Source organism: Mus pahari, chromosome 12, assembly GCF_900095145.1.
Source record: "Mus pahari chromosome 12, PAHARI_EIJ_v1.1, whole genome shotgun sequence".
NCBI classification, from domain to species: domain Eukaryota; kingdom Metazoa; phylum Chordata; class Mammalia; order Rodentia; family Muridae; genus Mus; species Mus pahari.
In genome coordinates, this window is record NC_034601.1 from 38,959,115 (window position 1) to 38,977,963 (window position 18,849).

An 18,849-nucleotide genomic window follows, 5' to 3' on the forward strand; every position below is an offset into this window, starting at 1 on the left:
GTAAATTTGGCAGAATGTCACAGACGTTCAGTTCACACTGCCATGTCCAGCTCCTTCCGTATCCTTCTTGGTTTGCCTTTGGACTGCTTCTTGTATGTCATATAAAAATCTTTTCACCCAATTTTGTGTGTGTGATTTGGGATTTTGTTTTGTTTTGTTTTGTTTGTTGAAGGTGTGTGTGTGTGTGTGTGTATGCGTGAATGTCATTCTTCAAAGCATTTTGGCTTTATTTGTAGTGTGTGTGTGTGTGTGTGTGTGTGTGTACTTGCCAGTGCATGTACATGTGAAGGCCAGAGCACACTTCTGGTGCTGTTCCTTCTGCTATGCCTTTACTTTGTTTACTTTTTAGATTGGTTGGCCTAGAACTCAATGTAGACAGGCTGGCTTTGAACTCAGAAAGCTGCTTGCTTCTGCCTCCTAAGTGCTGGAATTAAAGATGTGGGAACCATACTCATGCCTTCCACTTTACTTCCTGAGATAGGATCTTTCACTGGCTTGAGGCTCACCTATTGGATTAGGCTAGCTGTCTCCACCTTCCCAGAGCTGGAATTATAAGTGCATGCCACATACATTGCTTTTAAAATTTGTCTTCAGCAAATTGAAGTCAGTTCTTCATGCTTTTGCTTATATTCCTAGATCCTAGAACTGAGCCTGACATATAGTAAATGATTAGTTGCTTAATAGATATATGAACAGTAGAAGCCTTTGAACTTCGTATCTAATTTGTATTTTTAAAAGTTACGTATCACATGTAATAAAGCTATCACATTTTACATGTCTTCTTACAGGTTTTACCTTTTATTGAAATGTTGAAATTGTTACTTTTCTGTTGCAGAGCAAGAACATGATCCTGGACCAAGCCTTTAAGTACATAACAGAACTGAAGCGGCAGAACGATGAACTCCTGCTCAATGGAGGGAGCAGTGAACAAGGTGGAGACTTGCTGAGTCTTGCTGTCTCCTGTTTGTGTTGCAGGGACATGCGTTGAGGACATGGAGAGTTCCCCCAACCTTCAAATCAGAATAGGCTTGCCTTCAAGCACCGCAGGAGAATAGCATTGCAAACGAGATCATTGTAGCCGAACCCCTCTTCTTCCTCTGTGGTTAACTTTAATCTTGTACAAACACGTAACTTCACTGTTGATTCCTTCCATGTATTTCATGTTGGTCTAAGTCATGAAGCTAATAGCGTTGGGTCTCCTCTGCTCCCCCTGGATCTTGCGGTTGGGAGGCTCTCAGAAGATGACTCACAGAGGGGCTCTGTTCGTGGGGACTTATAAACAAGATTCGAGGATAGATCTGGGCCAGATTTTAACAATGCATTGACTCAGAAGACTAAAGTATTCACATCATAATTGTCTGCATTAGCATAAAGGGTATATTGGACTGCTAGGTCATTTAATATATGTGATTTCTTTAAGTGTAGTTTTCTGTGCTGTGGGTTCCGAGTTTTCTACCAGCATTGGTGAGAAGCTGGAAGGAAATGCTTCCAGCCAGTGTAAAGCTCAGGGTGGGAGGCCGGTTGGGTGGCCTTTATTATGGCTCTGAAAAGAACAGAGGGTTTCCTGTGACAAACCTTAAAAGGAGGAGTAGACCACCTTAAAAGGAACAATATTTTACTAATGTTGGACAGTGCTGTGCTACACTGCTTGTACTGGGCAAGAATAGTATTGGAAATCTTTCCAGAAGAAAAACATTCAGAAATCTTCCCTACACTCAGTTAAAAAGCTGCTTTCCTAAGTCAGCTCTCTTTTAATGATGCAGCCTACCCTTGTGGGTGCTTCCATCAGACTGCTAGATAGACTGGTGTTTGCAACATTGTGAAGTGCTCCACAAGGTGCTTTGAGGCTAGAATGATCTTTAGACTTCCAATGAAAGCTCCTTTGCCTGAGAACACAAGGCTAGGCCAAGCAAGTTACTGTAGTGAAAAGGGGAGCTTATGACAAACTAGCAGGCACCTGCAGCTCAGAAAAGGCCTAGCAGCCAGCTCAGGGTGGGGCAGAGCATGCACAGCTTCAGTGGCTCTCCTGTCATCTCTGTTGTGATCACAGGTTCTTGGGTTCTTTCTGTGCATATTTTCTATCCAATACCCGATCCCTGTATTGTTTGCTGCTGTTCTTTTGGTAGAAGATAGTTTGTTTCATTTAATGTAGAGTAGAGAGCAGACAGTACCTTTTCAAGGATCGACAGTGGACAAAGGATGTGTTCCTATAGAACACACTCGAAGGCTGAAGGCAGACAGTGGTCAAGGAGACCACTGTTCCAATCTGTATTGGAAGCATGCTTTATACTAAAGTCTATAGAAGAGACAACTTTCCCTTCAGAACATACTCCTGTCCAAGAGATTAACATGCCCATTTTGATAGACTCCTGATGAGGGGGAGAGTGTTATGCTCTTATTCTTCATCAAAACACTTCTAGTCAGATAGTAATCTTACAAGGTTACACACACACACAGACACACATACACTATTATAATAGTGATCTCACAGTTAGTTCAGAATGTCATGTCTTCACCTAGGGCTACAGATATGCCATAGATTCTATCCCTTTGACCAATTATCAGAGCCCTGCAGTTCTTGTCTTTGTTTAAACCCTGCTGGTTGTAAGAGGGGCTCATCCCAATGACCTCCAAGCCTGCTAATACATACCTGCCTACTTCACATTACCTCCTCAAGAGATGAAACCCTAAAGTCATTTTAGGTGTTCGGCATCTAGATAGTCTGACTACTTGTGGCTGCATTGGGTGTAGAAGGACTCAAAGTTTATGTTGAGCTATATGGAGTTAGATTGCTGCAGGACCATCTGAGGATGGATTGACTGTAAACAAGAGGAGAAAAAAATAAGACAGTAGGCACACAAAGTCCAAGACAAATATAATCACCACTAAGATTATAATAAGATTAACTATGAAAATTCAGAGGTCCAGCTCCAAAGCCGTTTGCCAAAAGGGATGGAGGGATGGTAGTGTCTGGCATGGTTTGAACCTGGTCATGTCAGTCAGATGCAACATTAGCAGAATTAAGAATTATACCAATCAGACTTGATAATCGCACAAGTGTCCCCCATGTGAGGATATCTTTAACATGTCCTGGCCACCCTTGGACTATTACTATACCAGGCTGCTTTGAAAAATGCCCCACAAATTGATGGATTTGAGCCAAGGCCTAGTTAAGAACTAACTCACAGGGTTACACCTCAGCATTCTGTGTCATACTATCCAGAGCCTGTCAGTTGTGGTAACCCTACACTTGGAACCCTGAACAAAGAGGCTTTTAGCTTATCACGAGCATGACACAGGAATTAGCCTGTCTTCCCTGGTTTTACCTGTTAGCTCTGTTACTGGAAAGGTTTGGATTCGGAACATTGAGACTTGTATGCCATAGGAGATTTTCAGTGGTTGGCCTTTACAAGTGTAGAGTTTAGAAGGAGTTGGGGGGCGGGGCTTGAGGTGCCACTCTAAGAAGGAGACCTTGCAGTGGCAGAGAACTCCTGGTTCTGCTGAGGTGTCTGAAAGCCAGAATTGCAATTCAGTGACTTAGCACATCCAGTTTTGTTTACGTTGTTGTAATTACTGATATTCGCCTATATTTTTACATCTTTATTTCTAATATTTTAGCTGAAGAAATTAAAAAGCTACGGAAACAACTAGAAGAAATCCAAAAAGAAAATGGCCGATATATTGAATTACTGAAAGCAAATGACATATGCTTGTATGATGACCCCACAATCCACTGGAAAGGCAGTCTGAAAACCTCAAAGGTGTCTGTTGTTATTCCAAGTGACCAGGTCCAGAAAAACATCATCGTTTATTCCAACGGGAGCCAGCCTGCGGGGAACAGCCCGGGGACAGCTGTTCAGGGAATAACCTTTAATGTTGGTCACGGCTTGCATAAGCAGACTGCCAATGTGGTGCCAGTGCAGAGGACCTGCAAGCTTGTGACTCCTGTGTCTATTTCTGGAGTTTACCCTTCTGAAAACAAGCCGTGGCATCAGACTACAGTGTCTGCGCTGACTGCCAACCAGTCTGTTCCCCTTTGTCTTCCCGCCGCCATTTCTGCTCAAAACATTCTCGAACTTTCTACTTCTGAAAGCCAATCAAGTGTGCTGGGTGCCACTGGTGGCTCGGTAGTCACCGTTTCAGTTGGCCCTGACCCTCACCCACATTGTTCCTTGAATACATGCCTAAATGATCAAAGTGCTTCAGAAAATAACAATGCACAGGAGAGCCCCAAATCATCAAAGAAAACAGTCACATGTGGCTCTGGCACCTCCTCCAGCAATTCAGCAGCTGTCCCCGACGTGCACCATGAAACCAAGTCCAGCCCGAGCATGCAGGGCTTTAGTGCAGATTCGCAAAGCGCCCTTGTGTCAGTTACCACCACAGTGTGCTCCCAGCCTCCCAGATCTACAGGTGGCTCTTCTCCAGTGAGTGGTAGCAAGACTGCAGACTCAAGTGCAGCCACAGCGGTGGTGCCAGCCCACGCTGCAGCAGCAAAGAGTGCCCTCCCAGTGAGCAGTCTCTCTGCAAATCCTTTGGAGGGTGGTTGGACTCTTTCTTGTTCTCTGCCTTCTTCAAGTGTCAGTGCTTCAGAACTAAAAAACATCAACAGCCTTACCCGGATCTCTTCAGCTGGAAACACACAGACAACATGGACTACACTACACCTGGCTGGAAACACTATTCAGCCTTTAAGCCAGCCACCACCTTCTGCTGCGACTCCAGCATTAAATGAGTGTGGTACCAGCCCCACCCCAAACAACCACAAGCATGTAGCTACAGGCATCACCCTAAATAATTCCCTTCCAACAGATGGGCAGCCAGTTGAGCAAGTAGTGGTGACTTTGCCTTCGTGCCCACCCTTACCTATGCAACCACTAATTGCCCAGCCACAAGTTAAGTCTCAGCCTCCCAAAAATATCCTTCCCTTGAATTCAGCAATGCAAGTGATTCAGATGGCTCAGCCAGTTGGATCAGGTGTCACTGCAGCTCCAGCTAACCAAAATGTCATCATTCTTCAGCCACCCAGCACAACCCCATGCCCAACAATGATGAGGGCAGAGGTTTCCAACCAAACAGTAGGTCAACAGATTGTCATCATACAGGCGGCTAATCAGAACCCATTGCCACTGCTCTCTGCTCCCCATCCTGGTCCTGTTCGACTGCCTGTCAATGGAGCCAGTGCTATAATAGGGTCTCATAATTCAGTGCAAAATGTGCCAGCCCCACAGACTTTTGGAGGAAAGCATCTTGTCCACATATTACCAAGACCTTCCTCTCTATCCACATCTAACTCAACACAGACTTTTTCTGTTACCATGGCAAACCAACAGCAGCCTCAAACCATTTCTTTAAACGGACAGCTCTTTGCTTTGCAGCCCGTGATGTCCTCATCAGGAACTACAAATCAAAGCCCTATGCAAATTATTCAACCCACCACCAGCGAAGATCCAAATACCAATGTTGCCCTGAACACATTTGGGGCTTTGGCCAGCCTCAATCAAAGCATATCACAGATGGCTGGGCAAAGCTGTGTACAGTTGTCTATTAGCCAGTCTGCTAATCCTCAGACTTCTGCAAACAGTCAAACCAGCCCTGCTAACTGTGTTTCACTAACAGCAACTGTAGCACCTACCATAACAGCAGATAACTCAGCCACACCATCCACTACCTACAGTCTTGCTACAGCTTCCTCAGCAAACATTGTCACTTGTTTGCCCTCTACCATGAAATCAAAAAGACTGAGCAAGAAGCCAGGTGCCAAGAAACACTTAACGGCTAACAAACCAGCATGTCCCCTGAATTCAGTGAGAGATGTGGGCAAGATAGACAGCCCCAGAATAAACAGCTCAGCAGAGCCATCATGCAGTGATGGACTGCTGGACAGCCTCCCTGTTGGCCTATCATCTGTTGCTGTGTCCCAGGCAAAGAATGTTAGGATTTCTGCTTCACATTCTTTGGATGTTCTGAATTCTGAATCAGTAATCCCTGACTCTGATCCCAAATCTAAGTCAGCAGAAGACTGTAGCTCACCTTCCCAAGAATCTGAAACAAATGAACAGCTTGTATTGGCGCCAGCAAAACCCAAAGATTCTACTCCTATTTTGCAAGAGACATCTCAGGGTACACCACCATGTTCTGTAGCATTGTCCAATGATACAAAATCCTGTACTTCAGCCAACGTGTTGAGTCCATCTCCTATGGAATCCCAGAGTTTGGTTTCTCAGGTTTCTGGTCTGTCATCTACTACAAGCACTTCAAGCACTGACTGTATTTCTGAGGTAGAAATTGTGGCAGAACCTTGCCCAGTTCAGCAGGCTTCACTGGACACCATGCAAACAGCAGGGCCTTTAAAGGGACAAGGACTAACTATGTTGCTGTCTGATCTTGCTAAAGAAAAGGACCTTCAGAGGTCATCTCTCTCAGTCCAGATGGAGCATCCTGACTTTTCTCCAGAAAGTTCTAAGATAGGTGATTCTAATGTTGATTTGCATCCCAAGCAGGAACTGCTGCTGCTGAGCGATGACAGAGACCCACCACAGCCCCACTCCTGCCTCCCTGATCAGGAGGTTCTCCATGGGTCTTTGCTCACCAGTAGGCAGGCTGACTCTCCTCTGTCAACCAGCTCTGGCAGTAGTCGCAGTTTCTCAGTTGCATCCATGCTTCCCGAAACAGCTCGAGAAGATGTGACGAGCAGTACAACATCTAACACGTGTGATGGCTGCACCTTTGCAGAACAAACTGACATTGTGGCCCTTGCTGCAAGAGCTATCTTGGGCCAGGACAACATTGAGAAGGGAAGGCTTGGCACACAGGCTGATGTGAAGGAGGTTACTCCAAAGCCTTCTGAAACCTCTTTAGAGGGAGATCAGCCCTTTAAACCACAGATCCACAAGGAGTCTTGCACAGGACAGGCAGATCCAACACCAAATGAATTTAACTCTCAGGATTCTGTGGAGGTGACAGTTGATAGGCCTCTTGAAAAACCAAGCTGTTCTCTGGGGATTAAAGGATCAAATGCCCCCATCCAAGTGTCAGCCTCTGAGCCACCAAGTCTCACCCATCAGAACAGCATCAGCCACCCTCTGGTCAGCTGCACAGGTCTATCGCAGAGCTCAGATCAAACTTCTAATCCTGTGACAGTTAATATGACTGTTTCATCCAGTTCTTACGACAGCCAGCCTCCTGTGCCACCTCTGATGACAGAATATCCCCAGGAACAGCTCAACAGCATGACTAGTGCCATACCAAACCCACAGGTTCAAGAACCTCTTTCAAAGCCCAGTCATGAAAGTCGTAAAGATTCTGCAAAGCGCACTGTACAAGATGATCTTTTACTATCTTCAGCCAAACGTCAGAAGCATTGCCAGCCAGCCCCTCTCAGGCTTGAAAGTATGCCCCTGATAAGCAGGACTCCAGACAACATTCCTGATCCAACTCAAATGATGGCGAGTCAGATCACCCCTAACTCTTCAAACTCAGTTGTACCTGTTAGCAACCCAGCACATGGAGATGGCCTTGCACGGTTATTCCCACCTAGTAACAACTTTGTGGCTCCTGCATTGAGGCAGACGGATGTTCAGTGTAATTCTCAGCCTTCAGTTGCTGAGCAACAGCAGCAGCAGCAAACCCAGGCAGGTCAACATCTGCAGGCACTGCAGCAGCATGTACCACCTCAAGGAGTGTCTCATCTTCACACCAACCATCTGTACATCAAGCAGCAGCAGCAGCAGCAGCAGCAACAACAACAACAACAACAACAAGCAGGGCAGTTAAGAGAGAGGCATCATTTGTATCAGCTGCAGCATCACGTACCTCATGCAGACAGTGCTGTCCACTCCCAGCCCCATATTGTGCACCAACAGAGAACTCTACAACAGGAAGTTCAGATGCAGAAGAAAAGGAATCTCGTTCAGGGCACTCCTACATCTCAGCTATCCTTACAGCCCAAACACCATGGGACTGACCAGTCAAGACCCAAGAGTAGCCAGCCACATCCTCACCATCAACAGATGCAACAACAGCTGCAGCAACACTTTGCAAGTTCCCAGCCAGAGAAGAGCTGTGAAAATCCTTCAACTAGCCGGGGCCACCATAGCCATCCCCAGAACCATCTCAATCAGGACGTTCTACACCAGCAACAGGATGTTGGAAGCAGACAGCAGGGTTCTGACCACGTATCTGGGCATAATCCAATGCAGAGGCTTTTACCATCAAGAGGCTTAGAGCAGCAAATGGTGTCCCAACCAAGTATTGTGACTAGGTCTTCAGACATGACCTGTGCTCCACACAGGTCAGAGAGAAACCGAGTCTCAAGTTACTCTGCCGAAGCACTCATTGGAAAGTCATCTTCTACTTCAGAACAGAGAATGGGCATATCAGTTCAGGGTTCCAGGGTTTCAGATCAGCTTGAAATGAGAAGTTATCTTGATGTTCCCAGAAATAAGAGCTTGGCGCTTCATAATATGCAGGGTCGCATGGATCATACCGTCACCTCAGATATCCGCCTTTCTGATTGCCAGACATTCAAACCAGGTGGAGCCAGCCAACAGCCCCAGAGTAATTTTGAAGTACAATCTTCAAGAAACAATGAAATAGGTAACCCTGTGCCATCACTGCGAAGCATGCAGTCCCAGGCTTTTCGAATCAGTCAAAACACTGGCCTACCACCAATAGACAGACAGAAGCGATTATCTTATCCACCGGTTCAGAGCATCCCAACAGGAAATGCTGTCCCACCAAGGGACAGTGAGAATACATGTCACCAGAGTTTCATGCAGAGTCTGCTTGCTCCTCACCTTGGTGATCAGGTCATTGGGAGTCAAAGGTCACTCTCTGAACATCCAAGGAATACACAGTGTGGTCCATCTTCAACAATTGAGTATAATTGTCCCCCAACTCGTGAAAGTGTTCATATCAGGAGAGAGAGTGAAAGTCAGAATAGGGAGAGTTGCGACATGTCTTTAGGTGCAGTTAACCCCAGGAACAGCACTTTGAATATTCCTTTCTCCAGTTCCTCTTCCTCGGGGGATATTCAAGGTCGAAACACAAGTCCTAATGTTTCTGTACAGAAGTCCAATCCCATGAGGATTACTGACAGTCATGGGGCCAAGGGCCACATGAACCCTCCCGTCACATCCAACATGCATGGGGTTGCAAGGCCAACTTTGCCACACCCATCTGTGTCTCATGGGAATGCTGACCAAGGGCCTCCTGTACGGCAGGCTAACTCTTCAGTTGCCCAGAGATCAAGACATCCGCTGCAGGACAGCAGTGGTTCCAAAATCCGGCAGCCTGAAAGGAATCGTTCTGGAAATCAGAGGCACAGTAATGTCTTTGACCCAAGTCTTCCCCATCTTCCTCTCTCCACTGGTGGCAGTATGATTCTTGGACGGCAGCAACCTGCTGCAGAGAAGAGAGGAAGTATTGTCCGCTTCATGCCTGATAGTCCACAAGTACCTAATGATAATTCGGGTCCTGACCAGCATTCACTGTCACAAAATTTCGGTTTCCCTTTTATTCCTGAGGGTGGCATGAATCCACCAATAAACGCTAATACTTCCTTCATTCCACAGGTCACTCAGCCTAGTGCCACCCGAGCCCCAGCTCTCATCCCAGTAGATCCCCAGAACACTCTGCCTTCCTTCTACCCACCGTACTCCCCTGCTCATCCTACTCTGTCCAATGACATTTCAATCCCTTATTTTTCTAATCAAATGTTCTCCAATCCTAGCACAGAGAAAGTGAACAGTGGAAGTTTAAACAACCGATTTGGGTCAATTTTATCTCCTCCCAGACCTGTTGGCTTTGCTCAGCCAAGTTTCCCTCTTCTCCCTGAGATGCCACCAATGCACATGGCCAACTCTCACCTATCCAATTTCAATATGACATCATTGTTTCCAGAAATAGCAGCGGCTCTTCCTGACGGCTCAGCCATGTCACCTTTGCTCACCATAGCGAACTCCTCTGCCCCTGACTCTTCCAAGCAGCCCTCAAACAGACCTGCTCACAACATAAGCCATATCTTAGGTCATGACTGCAGTTCAGCTGTTTAAGGCCAGAGAAACGACCTGTGAAGGTTTGGGTTGAAATGATGACTGTCCTTCTGTACACACATGTGCACTGAGAGAGCTTATGTGGACATTTGTCTTTGTATCGGGTAACCATTTTTTCAGTCAGCTTCTAACTACAAGGAAGCCCTGTCAGAGAGGATGCGTACACTGGGGTTGTCCAAGCAATCATCTTTCATTCCTGAGTGATGTGCTTTCTTTAATCTTCTAAATGATTTACCTTTCCAAGCTTGGTTTGTAATCGTTATTCCCTAAGTACTAATCAGCCAGAAGTTGAGATCTCGGCACATGCTGGGTAGTAGGAGGGGGCTGAGAACTCAGTTGCTGAGAAGCTGTAAAATAGATAGTTGAGATGGCTATGTTGCAAATCCAAAAGTAAAAGCAACTTGAAAGAAATCGTGATTCATTATAGGTGCTTGCTGATGTCAACATCTAACAGTTCTAAACCATGGCAAGTAAGGAATTGATAATGAGTTGAAATCCCATAAGTAAAAGTGTCAGAGAGAGAGAGAATAAATGAAACGTTTGGTCAGCCTTATTCCTGAGCTTTGATATAGAGACTTCTTTCTTAATTATAATTTTTAATGAACTACCTAAATTTCATGTTCTTCAAAGTAGGGAGCCACATTCTCCTTTAATGTGCCAAGATTCTGTAAAGCAAAAGTCTTCCTTAGACAATGAGCCTTAAAAATACGAAGCTAAGACAAAATACAGAAATGTTTTCCACTTAGTACTTGGGTTTTGCCTTAGGCCAAAGAATAACAGCAGATGTATTGTGGGTTTTCCTGGTGTCAGCTAGTGACTAGTGCTTTATCAGTTAAGTTGATTTAGTATTCTCTCTTCATTCTATTTATTTGGTCTTGAAATACATTAATTTACAATCACTTAAATGTTAGAACTGCTCAGTAAATGTTGTGTTTAGAAGATACATTTGAACCTTTGAGATACTTCAGAGTAGAGTTTTAAGCTGTCTCAATCTTTTCATTTGCTGATTATTTATATTAAATATGTCATTGTAAATTACATTATTGTCCTTCATAACAGTTATAATAAGAAAATGAATTCATTATTTTTCTTGTAGGTATGAAATGGTGCTTCACAAAACTATCTTCACTATGTGTGTCTGCTTGTGAGTGAGAGTGGTGTGTGGAAATGGCTTTCAGGTAGAGACTGGTCCTCACTGTTGGAGATGTGTATCATATACGCATGCGTATTTATCATGTTACACATGGTAAATGGATATAATCTTGTCTCAGTTGGAAATGAGCAAATTGGAAATGACCATAGAACGGCTGTCTGCAAATGGGCAGTTGAGGCTTGCTCTTAGTCCTCCTAAGGCTTTGACCCTTTAACTTGGCTCCTCATGCTGTGGTGACCCCACCCCCACCCCCAACCATAAAGTTAGTTTTCTTGCTACTTCCTAGCTGTAAGTTTGCTGCTCTTACGAATTGTAATGTAAATATGTGATTTCGGATGCTCTTAGGTGACCCCTGTGAAAGAGTCCTTCAACCCCCAAAGGCTGAGAGCCCCTGTTCTAAAGCATAGGAAAACATACTGTAGGCTTTTTTTTTTTTTTTAATTCTCTCAAACATTACATCCCAATTGCAGTTCTCCAGCCCCACCCACCTCCCCTCTTCCCCAGATCCAGTCCAGCATGAGAAGTTACACAGGGCTAGGCACAAATCCTCATGTCCAGCCGCATGAGGCGACCCAATGGGAGGAAAGGGTCCCATTGTAGATATTTTTTTAACCCCAATGAATTATTAATGAATTTTAAACATATACTGAATCTTGAGAAGTTAAAGTTAAGAAGAAAATTGTACTGAATCTTTTTTAAACGTTTAAACTCAGCTTTCAATTGTTGCTACACTCTGTTAAAAACTGAATAGAGGGAGAGGTACACAGAACTGCCCGCCCACTTGCTGGGCAGAAGCAAGCCCGAGGACCAGCAGAGGTTGCAGGGTTTTTTTGTTTTGGTTTGGTTTGGTTTGGTTTGGTTTGGTTTGCTTTCTTTTTATACTAAGAAAGCCACCCGTTGCCTGAGTTATCACTGAATGCCTTTCTAAAGGCTCAGCAAAAGGGTCCCTTATGCCTGGTCACCTGTTTTTACCAAACCCCTCTGTTTCCACTGCCCTTGAAAATCACCCTTCTTGGTGAACTAGGCAAACCTGTGTTTCTTTCCTGCATAGCATTCCTTGGGGGGGAGAAGAGAACTTCACAGGTTCATTACTTAACGTGTGAACACCACAGTAGGAAAGCTACTGAGGGAAAGAGAACATTTATCAGTTGCTTTTAGGCAAGAAAAAATTCGTTTTCTTTGTACTTGAAAGGTCCAATCTGCCAGCTTCTCTAAGGGTAGTGTTCTGTATAGCCAGTCACCCCTGTCCCACCAGCTCTTCATGGTAGGTGTCTGCCTGTCACCTATGTATCCTCACAGCATGGTGGTTCTTGAGTTCTGAAGGACAGACTTGCTCAGTTTGAACTAAGGTAACATGGCCTGGACAGAGTTCAGGTTTAGGTTGTGTTTCCGAGACAGGGATCTTGCCTTGTTCTCCAGACTGGCCTGGAATTCCTGGGTATAAGCAGGTCTCCTACCTCAGCATCCTAGGTTGCTGAGACTAGAGGTGCACTCTGCCACTCTGCTGAGAAGTGCCACCTGAGATAGCAGCATAAGAGTCCTAGAACCTGTTGCTACTTTGGGTTATTTTTGGTTGGTTGACTGACTGCAGCTCAGCTCTGCCCTGAGAGGGAACCACTGCGCCAGGGTTCTCATGGTGAGAATACTGTACTGTGATGCTCTCTGACTCTCAGCCTTTTGTGACCGTCGGGGGGAGATGTAAAGCTCTGCAGGTAACTAGGCTCCTGCTCACATGTGGCTCTGAGTAAAGACACTGTATTTGTGTGTTAGGTAGCATTTCATACGCGGGCTCAGATGAGAAAGAGTTCTCACTGTGCTCCTGCCTGGTGTAAAAGTCTTGGTACCTATCATGACTGCTTCCTAAGTGAGGGTCGTTGCTTGGATCATTTTGTTCTAACTATTGATCACATAGAATCAACCAAAGTGCTCGGTTCCACTCAGCATTCCACAGGAAGTTCTAAGGAAGTGGACATTTTTCAGATTTCTCTATGTAAATCTCTTCAATTAGTTTGTTAAATATGTCAATCACAGGTGAAGGAAATCCATTTTAATGTTTTTAATAGACATTGGGTTTGTACACGTCTTATATTTTTTCAGATGTTATAAATTGGATTTTACTAGAACAGCTCTGAGATGCCAGATGTCACTTCCTTTCTGAGGGGAGGGCAGGATTTCCACAGTGGTGTGATTTTGGAAGTCTGAGTTATCCAAACTCTGGGTTGAGAGGTAGAGATGTCTGCTGCAGTTGCAGGCACAGATCAGAAGTATGCGGAGCTGCAGTGGTGGTTAGCTGTTTAAATCAGCCTTTTTAAAGCACACAGTTGTTTAAGCATTTTTCAGGGCTTCCTTTGCCTTGTTCTGGCCTTCTAGTATTAACCATCTCAGAGAGAGGCTAAAACTTACACTCCAAAGAAGATGTAGGAGCACCTTCTAATGGGAACGTTTAAAATATTAAGGAAGGACTGAGACTTGCTTCTGTGCTGCTTCTTGGGCATCCCTTTCCTTCACACAGGGACATAGGCTCTTAGGCTCTTTTAGCTGTTCCACGTCATATAGATGGCAGGCAGGCTGGCCGTGTCCCTGGGATAGAGTTCTCCCCAAGTTAGGATGTGATGGGGCCATCCTCTTAGATCAGTGTGTAGTAGTGAGACCCAGGTTTTACCTTTGGGCAACCCCTATGCCTCGTTCTTTGCAACAGTTCCTCAAAATGCCATTAGTTTAAAGCTTGACTTAATAGATTTTTTATGTGGGAATAACTACATTCCTTGGCTCGGTGGATTTTCCCCCTGTGGTGGAAGGAAAGGTAAAGGTGATGCCAAAATGAAAAAGCCTTCAGTTCCTATCGTCAGCCACATGAGAGTCAGAGCAATCCTGTCATGTGGGTACTGACTACCTGGAGGAAGTGTGCCTATGGCTGATACATATGTAGGGCAACAATTAGCAAATGACCAGAAACACTAGTGTGGACTTGCTCTCTGGTGGTTTTGCAATGTGTATATGCAAACTAGCTTCTTTTAGAGATTCCTTTCCAGCTTTGTTTTCCCCAAAGTTCTACCAAAAAGGAAGGTTTTGTGTTTGTTTGTTTACTTTTTTTTTTTTTTTTTTTTGCTTAACTGTGCTCTGTGTTCTGCTCCTGCTGTGCTGAATTCTCCTGGAGTGCTTTTAGTAGCTCCTGTGGGGTTCGCCACACTCAGATGGAGCCAGTCCAGACAGGCTAGGAGACCACACCTAGGACCTTGGGCTCAGAGCTTCTGCTCCTGATGACATGCCTCTGTCCTGGTACTGCACTCCACCCGAAACTGTGCCTCTGATCCTGAGACCAGATCCCAGAACATATCACCCAGCCAGCCCTGCGTTGCAGCGAAGGAGCTTCAGGGATGGCGCATGCCCTGTGGTCAGACACCTCATAGATGACAAGTACAGCCGATGCTTCTCACTCTTGCCTTAGCACCCCCTGAGCCACCGTTGACGGTCGCTGGCGAATTGTGTAGCTGAGCCTGTAAACAGAGCTTATGTGACAGGCAGTCCTTCAACGTCCTCATTTCTACATTTGCATACACTCTACCTGGTAATCTGTCCTTTGGGCACATGTAAGCTGTCAGGTGCTTCATAAACACAAGTCAGCTTAGGTTGAGAAGATTGGTCAAGTTCTTCTGGATGAATGCATAACCCACCACGAGATTCTGTGAGACATGGGTAAACCTCTCTTGTAATGTAGCACACTTAAAAAAAAAAAAAAAAAAAGTTAAAACTCTTTGGGCCCAGTTGTGTGTACAGCTGTACGTGCACTATCTACTAGGAAATTAAAGCTCAACCCGTTTAACTTTGTCTTCACGTTTTCTGAGACATCTCTGCCCTCCTGCTCTTGAAGTCTTAAAGTCATTTTCATCTGCAGGGCCTCTAAGCACAGAGCTTGACTATAGTGGGGAATGTGTGGGGGGTTGAACTGTTAGCTTCCAAGAAGGGACCAGACAGTGTGGCTTACGATGCTGCAGTCGTGTTACTGTGAAGGGAAATTCTTCCACTTTCAGCAGTGTGTGTGTGTGTGTGTGGGTGTGTGTGTGGGTGCGCGCGCGCGTGCACGCGTGTGTGCTTGCATGTGTGTTCATTTTGGCTTTTTAAAAATGTTGAAAATTGAGGAGAACTTGATTACCTTCACAGATTATTTATAGATACACTGGGCGTGATGCTTACTGTAGGCAAGCACCGGGGAACATGAGTTCAGTGCTCCAGTCATGTAATATCTTGCCGATGCCCCAGCCAGCAACTCTGCTGGGCACTGTGTCCTATAACTATAAATCGCCTGGTTTATAATGCTAATGGAAACCGGTTTGTTTTGTAATGGAATACAGAGAAGATGTATAATAGGATCAGGATTGTCCCGCACTTGTAAATAAGAATGGGCCCTGTTTATTTTGACATCTTTTTACAAATGCATTGTATTAGGATGTGAATATTCCAAAACATGCTCTTGTTTAAAGTTTTGAAATTTTTATTGTTAAATGTAACATTTTAATGGTTGTAATAATTATTTGTATAGACATGAATATAGTATTTTATTTAAGAAAATAAACTTTGCAATTTTTGCATTGTGAATTCTCTCTCTTCCTGCCCACTTCCCTTCAAGTCTGCTTGTTTTGCATCTGAAGTAGTGTATTGCCATAGTTTCACCTATCTGAAAAGATCCCATGACACTTTGCCATTGGGCTTGTGTTCCTAAGTGTTATTCCTCAAGTACATCAGTTATGATGGAGGCTAAACTGTTCAAAGAGGCTGCACATCTGTATATTCCTAACAAGAAGTAAACTTAGAATTTCACACATGGAAGGGTAGTCAGTGAGGATTCAGTCTGTGTCCTCAACTGTGTTCACAGTGGAAGAGGAGACGAACTCTTAGGCATGTGAGATAAGGGTTGGTATGGGGCTGGAATGGTGCCTTTAGCAGATGAGAGCAGAGAACCCCGTGGCAGGTGGCTCACACTGTCTGTGACTCAGCTTCAGGGAGAAGATCTAACAGGCTCTTCTGGCCTCTTCAGGCAGCTGCATCCATATGCATCCCCAGCATATACACCTGTGATTAAAAGTTAAATCTTAAAGAAAGTTGGAAGACCACTAATGGTGACACACACACCTTTAATCCCAGCATGTGGGAGACAGAAGCAGGCAGATCCCTGAATTTGAGGCTAGCCAGAGCTACATAGTGAGACCCTGTCTTTAAAAGAAGGAAGTTGGGTATTTTACTATGGCTGTATCAACTTAGTTAAAAGCTGACAAGCGTAATGTGTGAAGGGATTGTACAGTATAAAAATGTATATAAAACAACATAAACGGGTTATTTTGTGTAAAACGTACATAAGCTTTATATTGCTTAGCTTTTGTTTTTTTGAGGCAGGATCTTTCTATGCAACCCTCACTGACTTGGAGCCAGCTCTCCTGCCCAGCCTCTCAAGTTGTGATCACAAGTACATACCATTATAGTTGGCCAAAATTATATAAAGCGTAAGGCTGAGGTGTAGCTCTGTGGTAAGTGTGCATGTGTGAAGCCAGGGTCCCAAGTTTGATTATCTATGGATGCCTACAAATCAGTGTATTGTTTACAGAGGGAGTAAAACCAATAAAAAAAAAAATGATCAACCACAAATTCAGCATAACAAATGCTTAGGGGGCTGGAGAGATGGCTCAGTGGTTTAGAGCACTGACTGTTCTTCCAGAGGTCCTGAGCTCAATTCCCAGCAACCACATGGTGGCTCACAACCATCTGTAATAGGATACGATGCCCTCTTCTGGTGTGTCTGAAGACAGCTACAGTGTCCTCACATAAAATAAATAAATCTTTAAAAAAAAAAAAAAAGAATACTCAGAAAAAAGCAGCATAGCATCATAGGAAGAAAAAGTATTTCAAAGGTAAGGTGCTGCCTTGCACTGGGCAGCAGACACTCAGCAGTTGGTCTCATTTATGCCTGGAGTATTAGGATTCCAAGGAGCAGAATTAATTGAGTAGACAGACAGACAGACAGACAGACAGACAGACAGACACACACACACACACACACACACACACACACACACACACACGGAATTTATTTGATTGGCCTACATGAGTCATGCTGGACTCTTGTACAGTGGGCTGTCTGTTGAAAAAGCCAGTAGCTGTTCAGTCCCAGTGGCTGTATACCTCAGCAGTCCTGTCTGGTGCTGGAAGACCATTCTTGGAGAGCAACTGATCTTTAGTTCACATTGGAAGGCAGAAGAGACTGGCTTCCAGCAACAGCAGAGGCTGACAGGAGCAGTGGTGGCAATGGGGTGGATTCACTCACCAGCAAGGGGGGAGGCAGGCAGGAGAAAGGCCACACACAGCTTTTCCCTAGAACCTCCTTGTGCTTGGGCCCCCACCATAAAGTGTCTTCCACCTGGGGGAGGGTCTCTCCCTACAGTTTATCATTTTAGGAAATACTCTAGTAGACCTGGCCAAAGAAACATCTCTCAGCTGATTGCAGAACTGATCAGGGTGACAAGGTTAGCCATCACATCTGGTCTTTGTCCTGTGTTGACTTTGTCACCATGACAAGTTCCTGAGGAAACATTTGGAAATGAGAAAGGATTTACTTTGGATCGTGTGTTCCAGGCACCACTCTTAAAGTTAGCTGGAGCCTTTGTTTCTGGGTCTGTGCTGTGGCACTGTGTGGTACAGTGAAGCTGCTCACTCGAAGCGACAGGCCAAAAGGGGTCAGGGTTCACGAGGCTGGAGATGACTCAGCAGTTTAAATCATGTGACGCTTTTTTAAATTTTGTTTTGTTTTGTTTTGTTTTGTTGTTGTTTTGTTTTTCAAGACAGGGTTTCTCAGTGTAGCCCTGGCTGTCCTGGAACTCACTTTGTAGACCAGGCTGGCCTCGGACTCAGAAATCGCCTGCCTCTGCCTCCTGAGTGCTGGAGGGCTCCCGGCTCATGTGACGCTTTTATAGAGGACCCCAGTATTGTTCCCGGCAGCCGTGTTGGGCAGCTCATAATTGACTCTAACTCTAGTTCCAGGGGCTCTGTGGTAGTTTGAAATGAGATGTCCCCCATCATCTTTGGCATTTAGATGCTTGGTCCCTAGTTGGTGATGCTGTGTGGAGAGGTTTCAATGGTGTAGTCTTGCTGGAGGAAGTTTGTCACTGGAGCAGGCTTTGAGAGTAAAAAGTCTTGGCCTACTTCCAGTCTACTCCATTTGCTTCCTACTTGATGTAAAGGAAGAGAGCTCTCAGCAACCTGTTCCTGCTGCCCTGTCTGCTGCCAGTCTCCCAGCCATGATGGACTCTGACTCCTCTGGAACCATAAGCCCAAATAAACTATTCTGTAAGTGGCTTTGGTCATGGTATTTTATCACAGTAACAGAAAAGTAACTAAAGGCTGACAACTTCTGGCTTCTGTGGGCACCTGCACATGTGTACACATACATGCTTAATTAAGATTAAACAAAATGTTTTTTTTTCAAAAGAAAGATAATAACATCCTTCCAAAGACATCCTACTTTCTCCATTTAAGTCTTGCCTCCAAGATTTTCCATTACCTCCAAATAATGCCATCAATCATGACTGCATCAACTAGCAAACCACCTGATTATCAGGACAGGATCCTCGCATTCCAGTGACTCTCAGTAAA

The 18,849-nt window shown here is 44.8% G+C and overlaps 1 protein-coding gene across 2 annotated transcripts in view; it reads left to right on the top strand.

The window, feature by feature from the left end:
- Positions 1-15,737, top strand: part of Usf3 (upstream transcription factor family member 3) — a 53,046-nt gene extending 37,309 nt beyond the window's left edge. For both annotated transcript variants that reach the window (XM_029544396.1, XM_021209710.2), the window contains 2 exons: positions 836-932; positions 3,619-15,737. In XM_029544396.1, coding sequence (XP_029400256.1) covers positions 836-932; positions 3,619-10,055 — 6,534 coding nt within the window. In that variant the 3' untranslated portion in view covers positions 10,056-15,737. The remainder of the gene's footprint in view (positions 1-835; positions 933-3,618) is intronic.
- Positions 15,738-18,849: the final 3,112 nt, after the last annotated feature.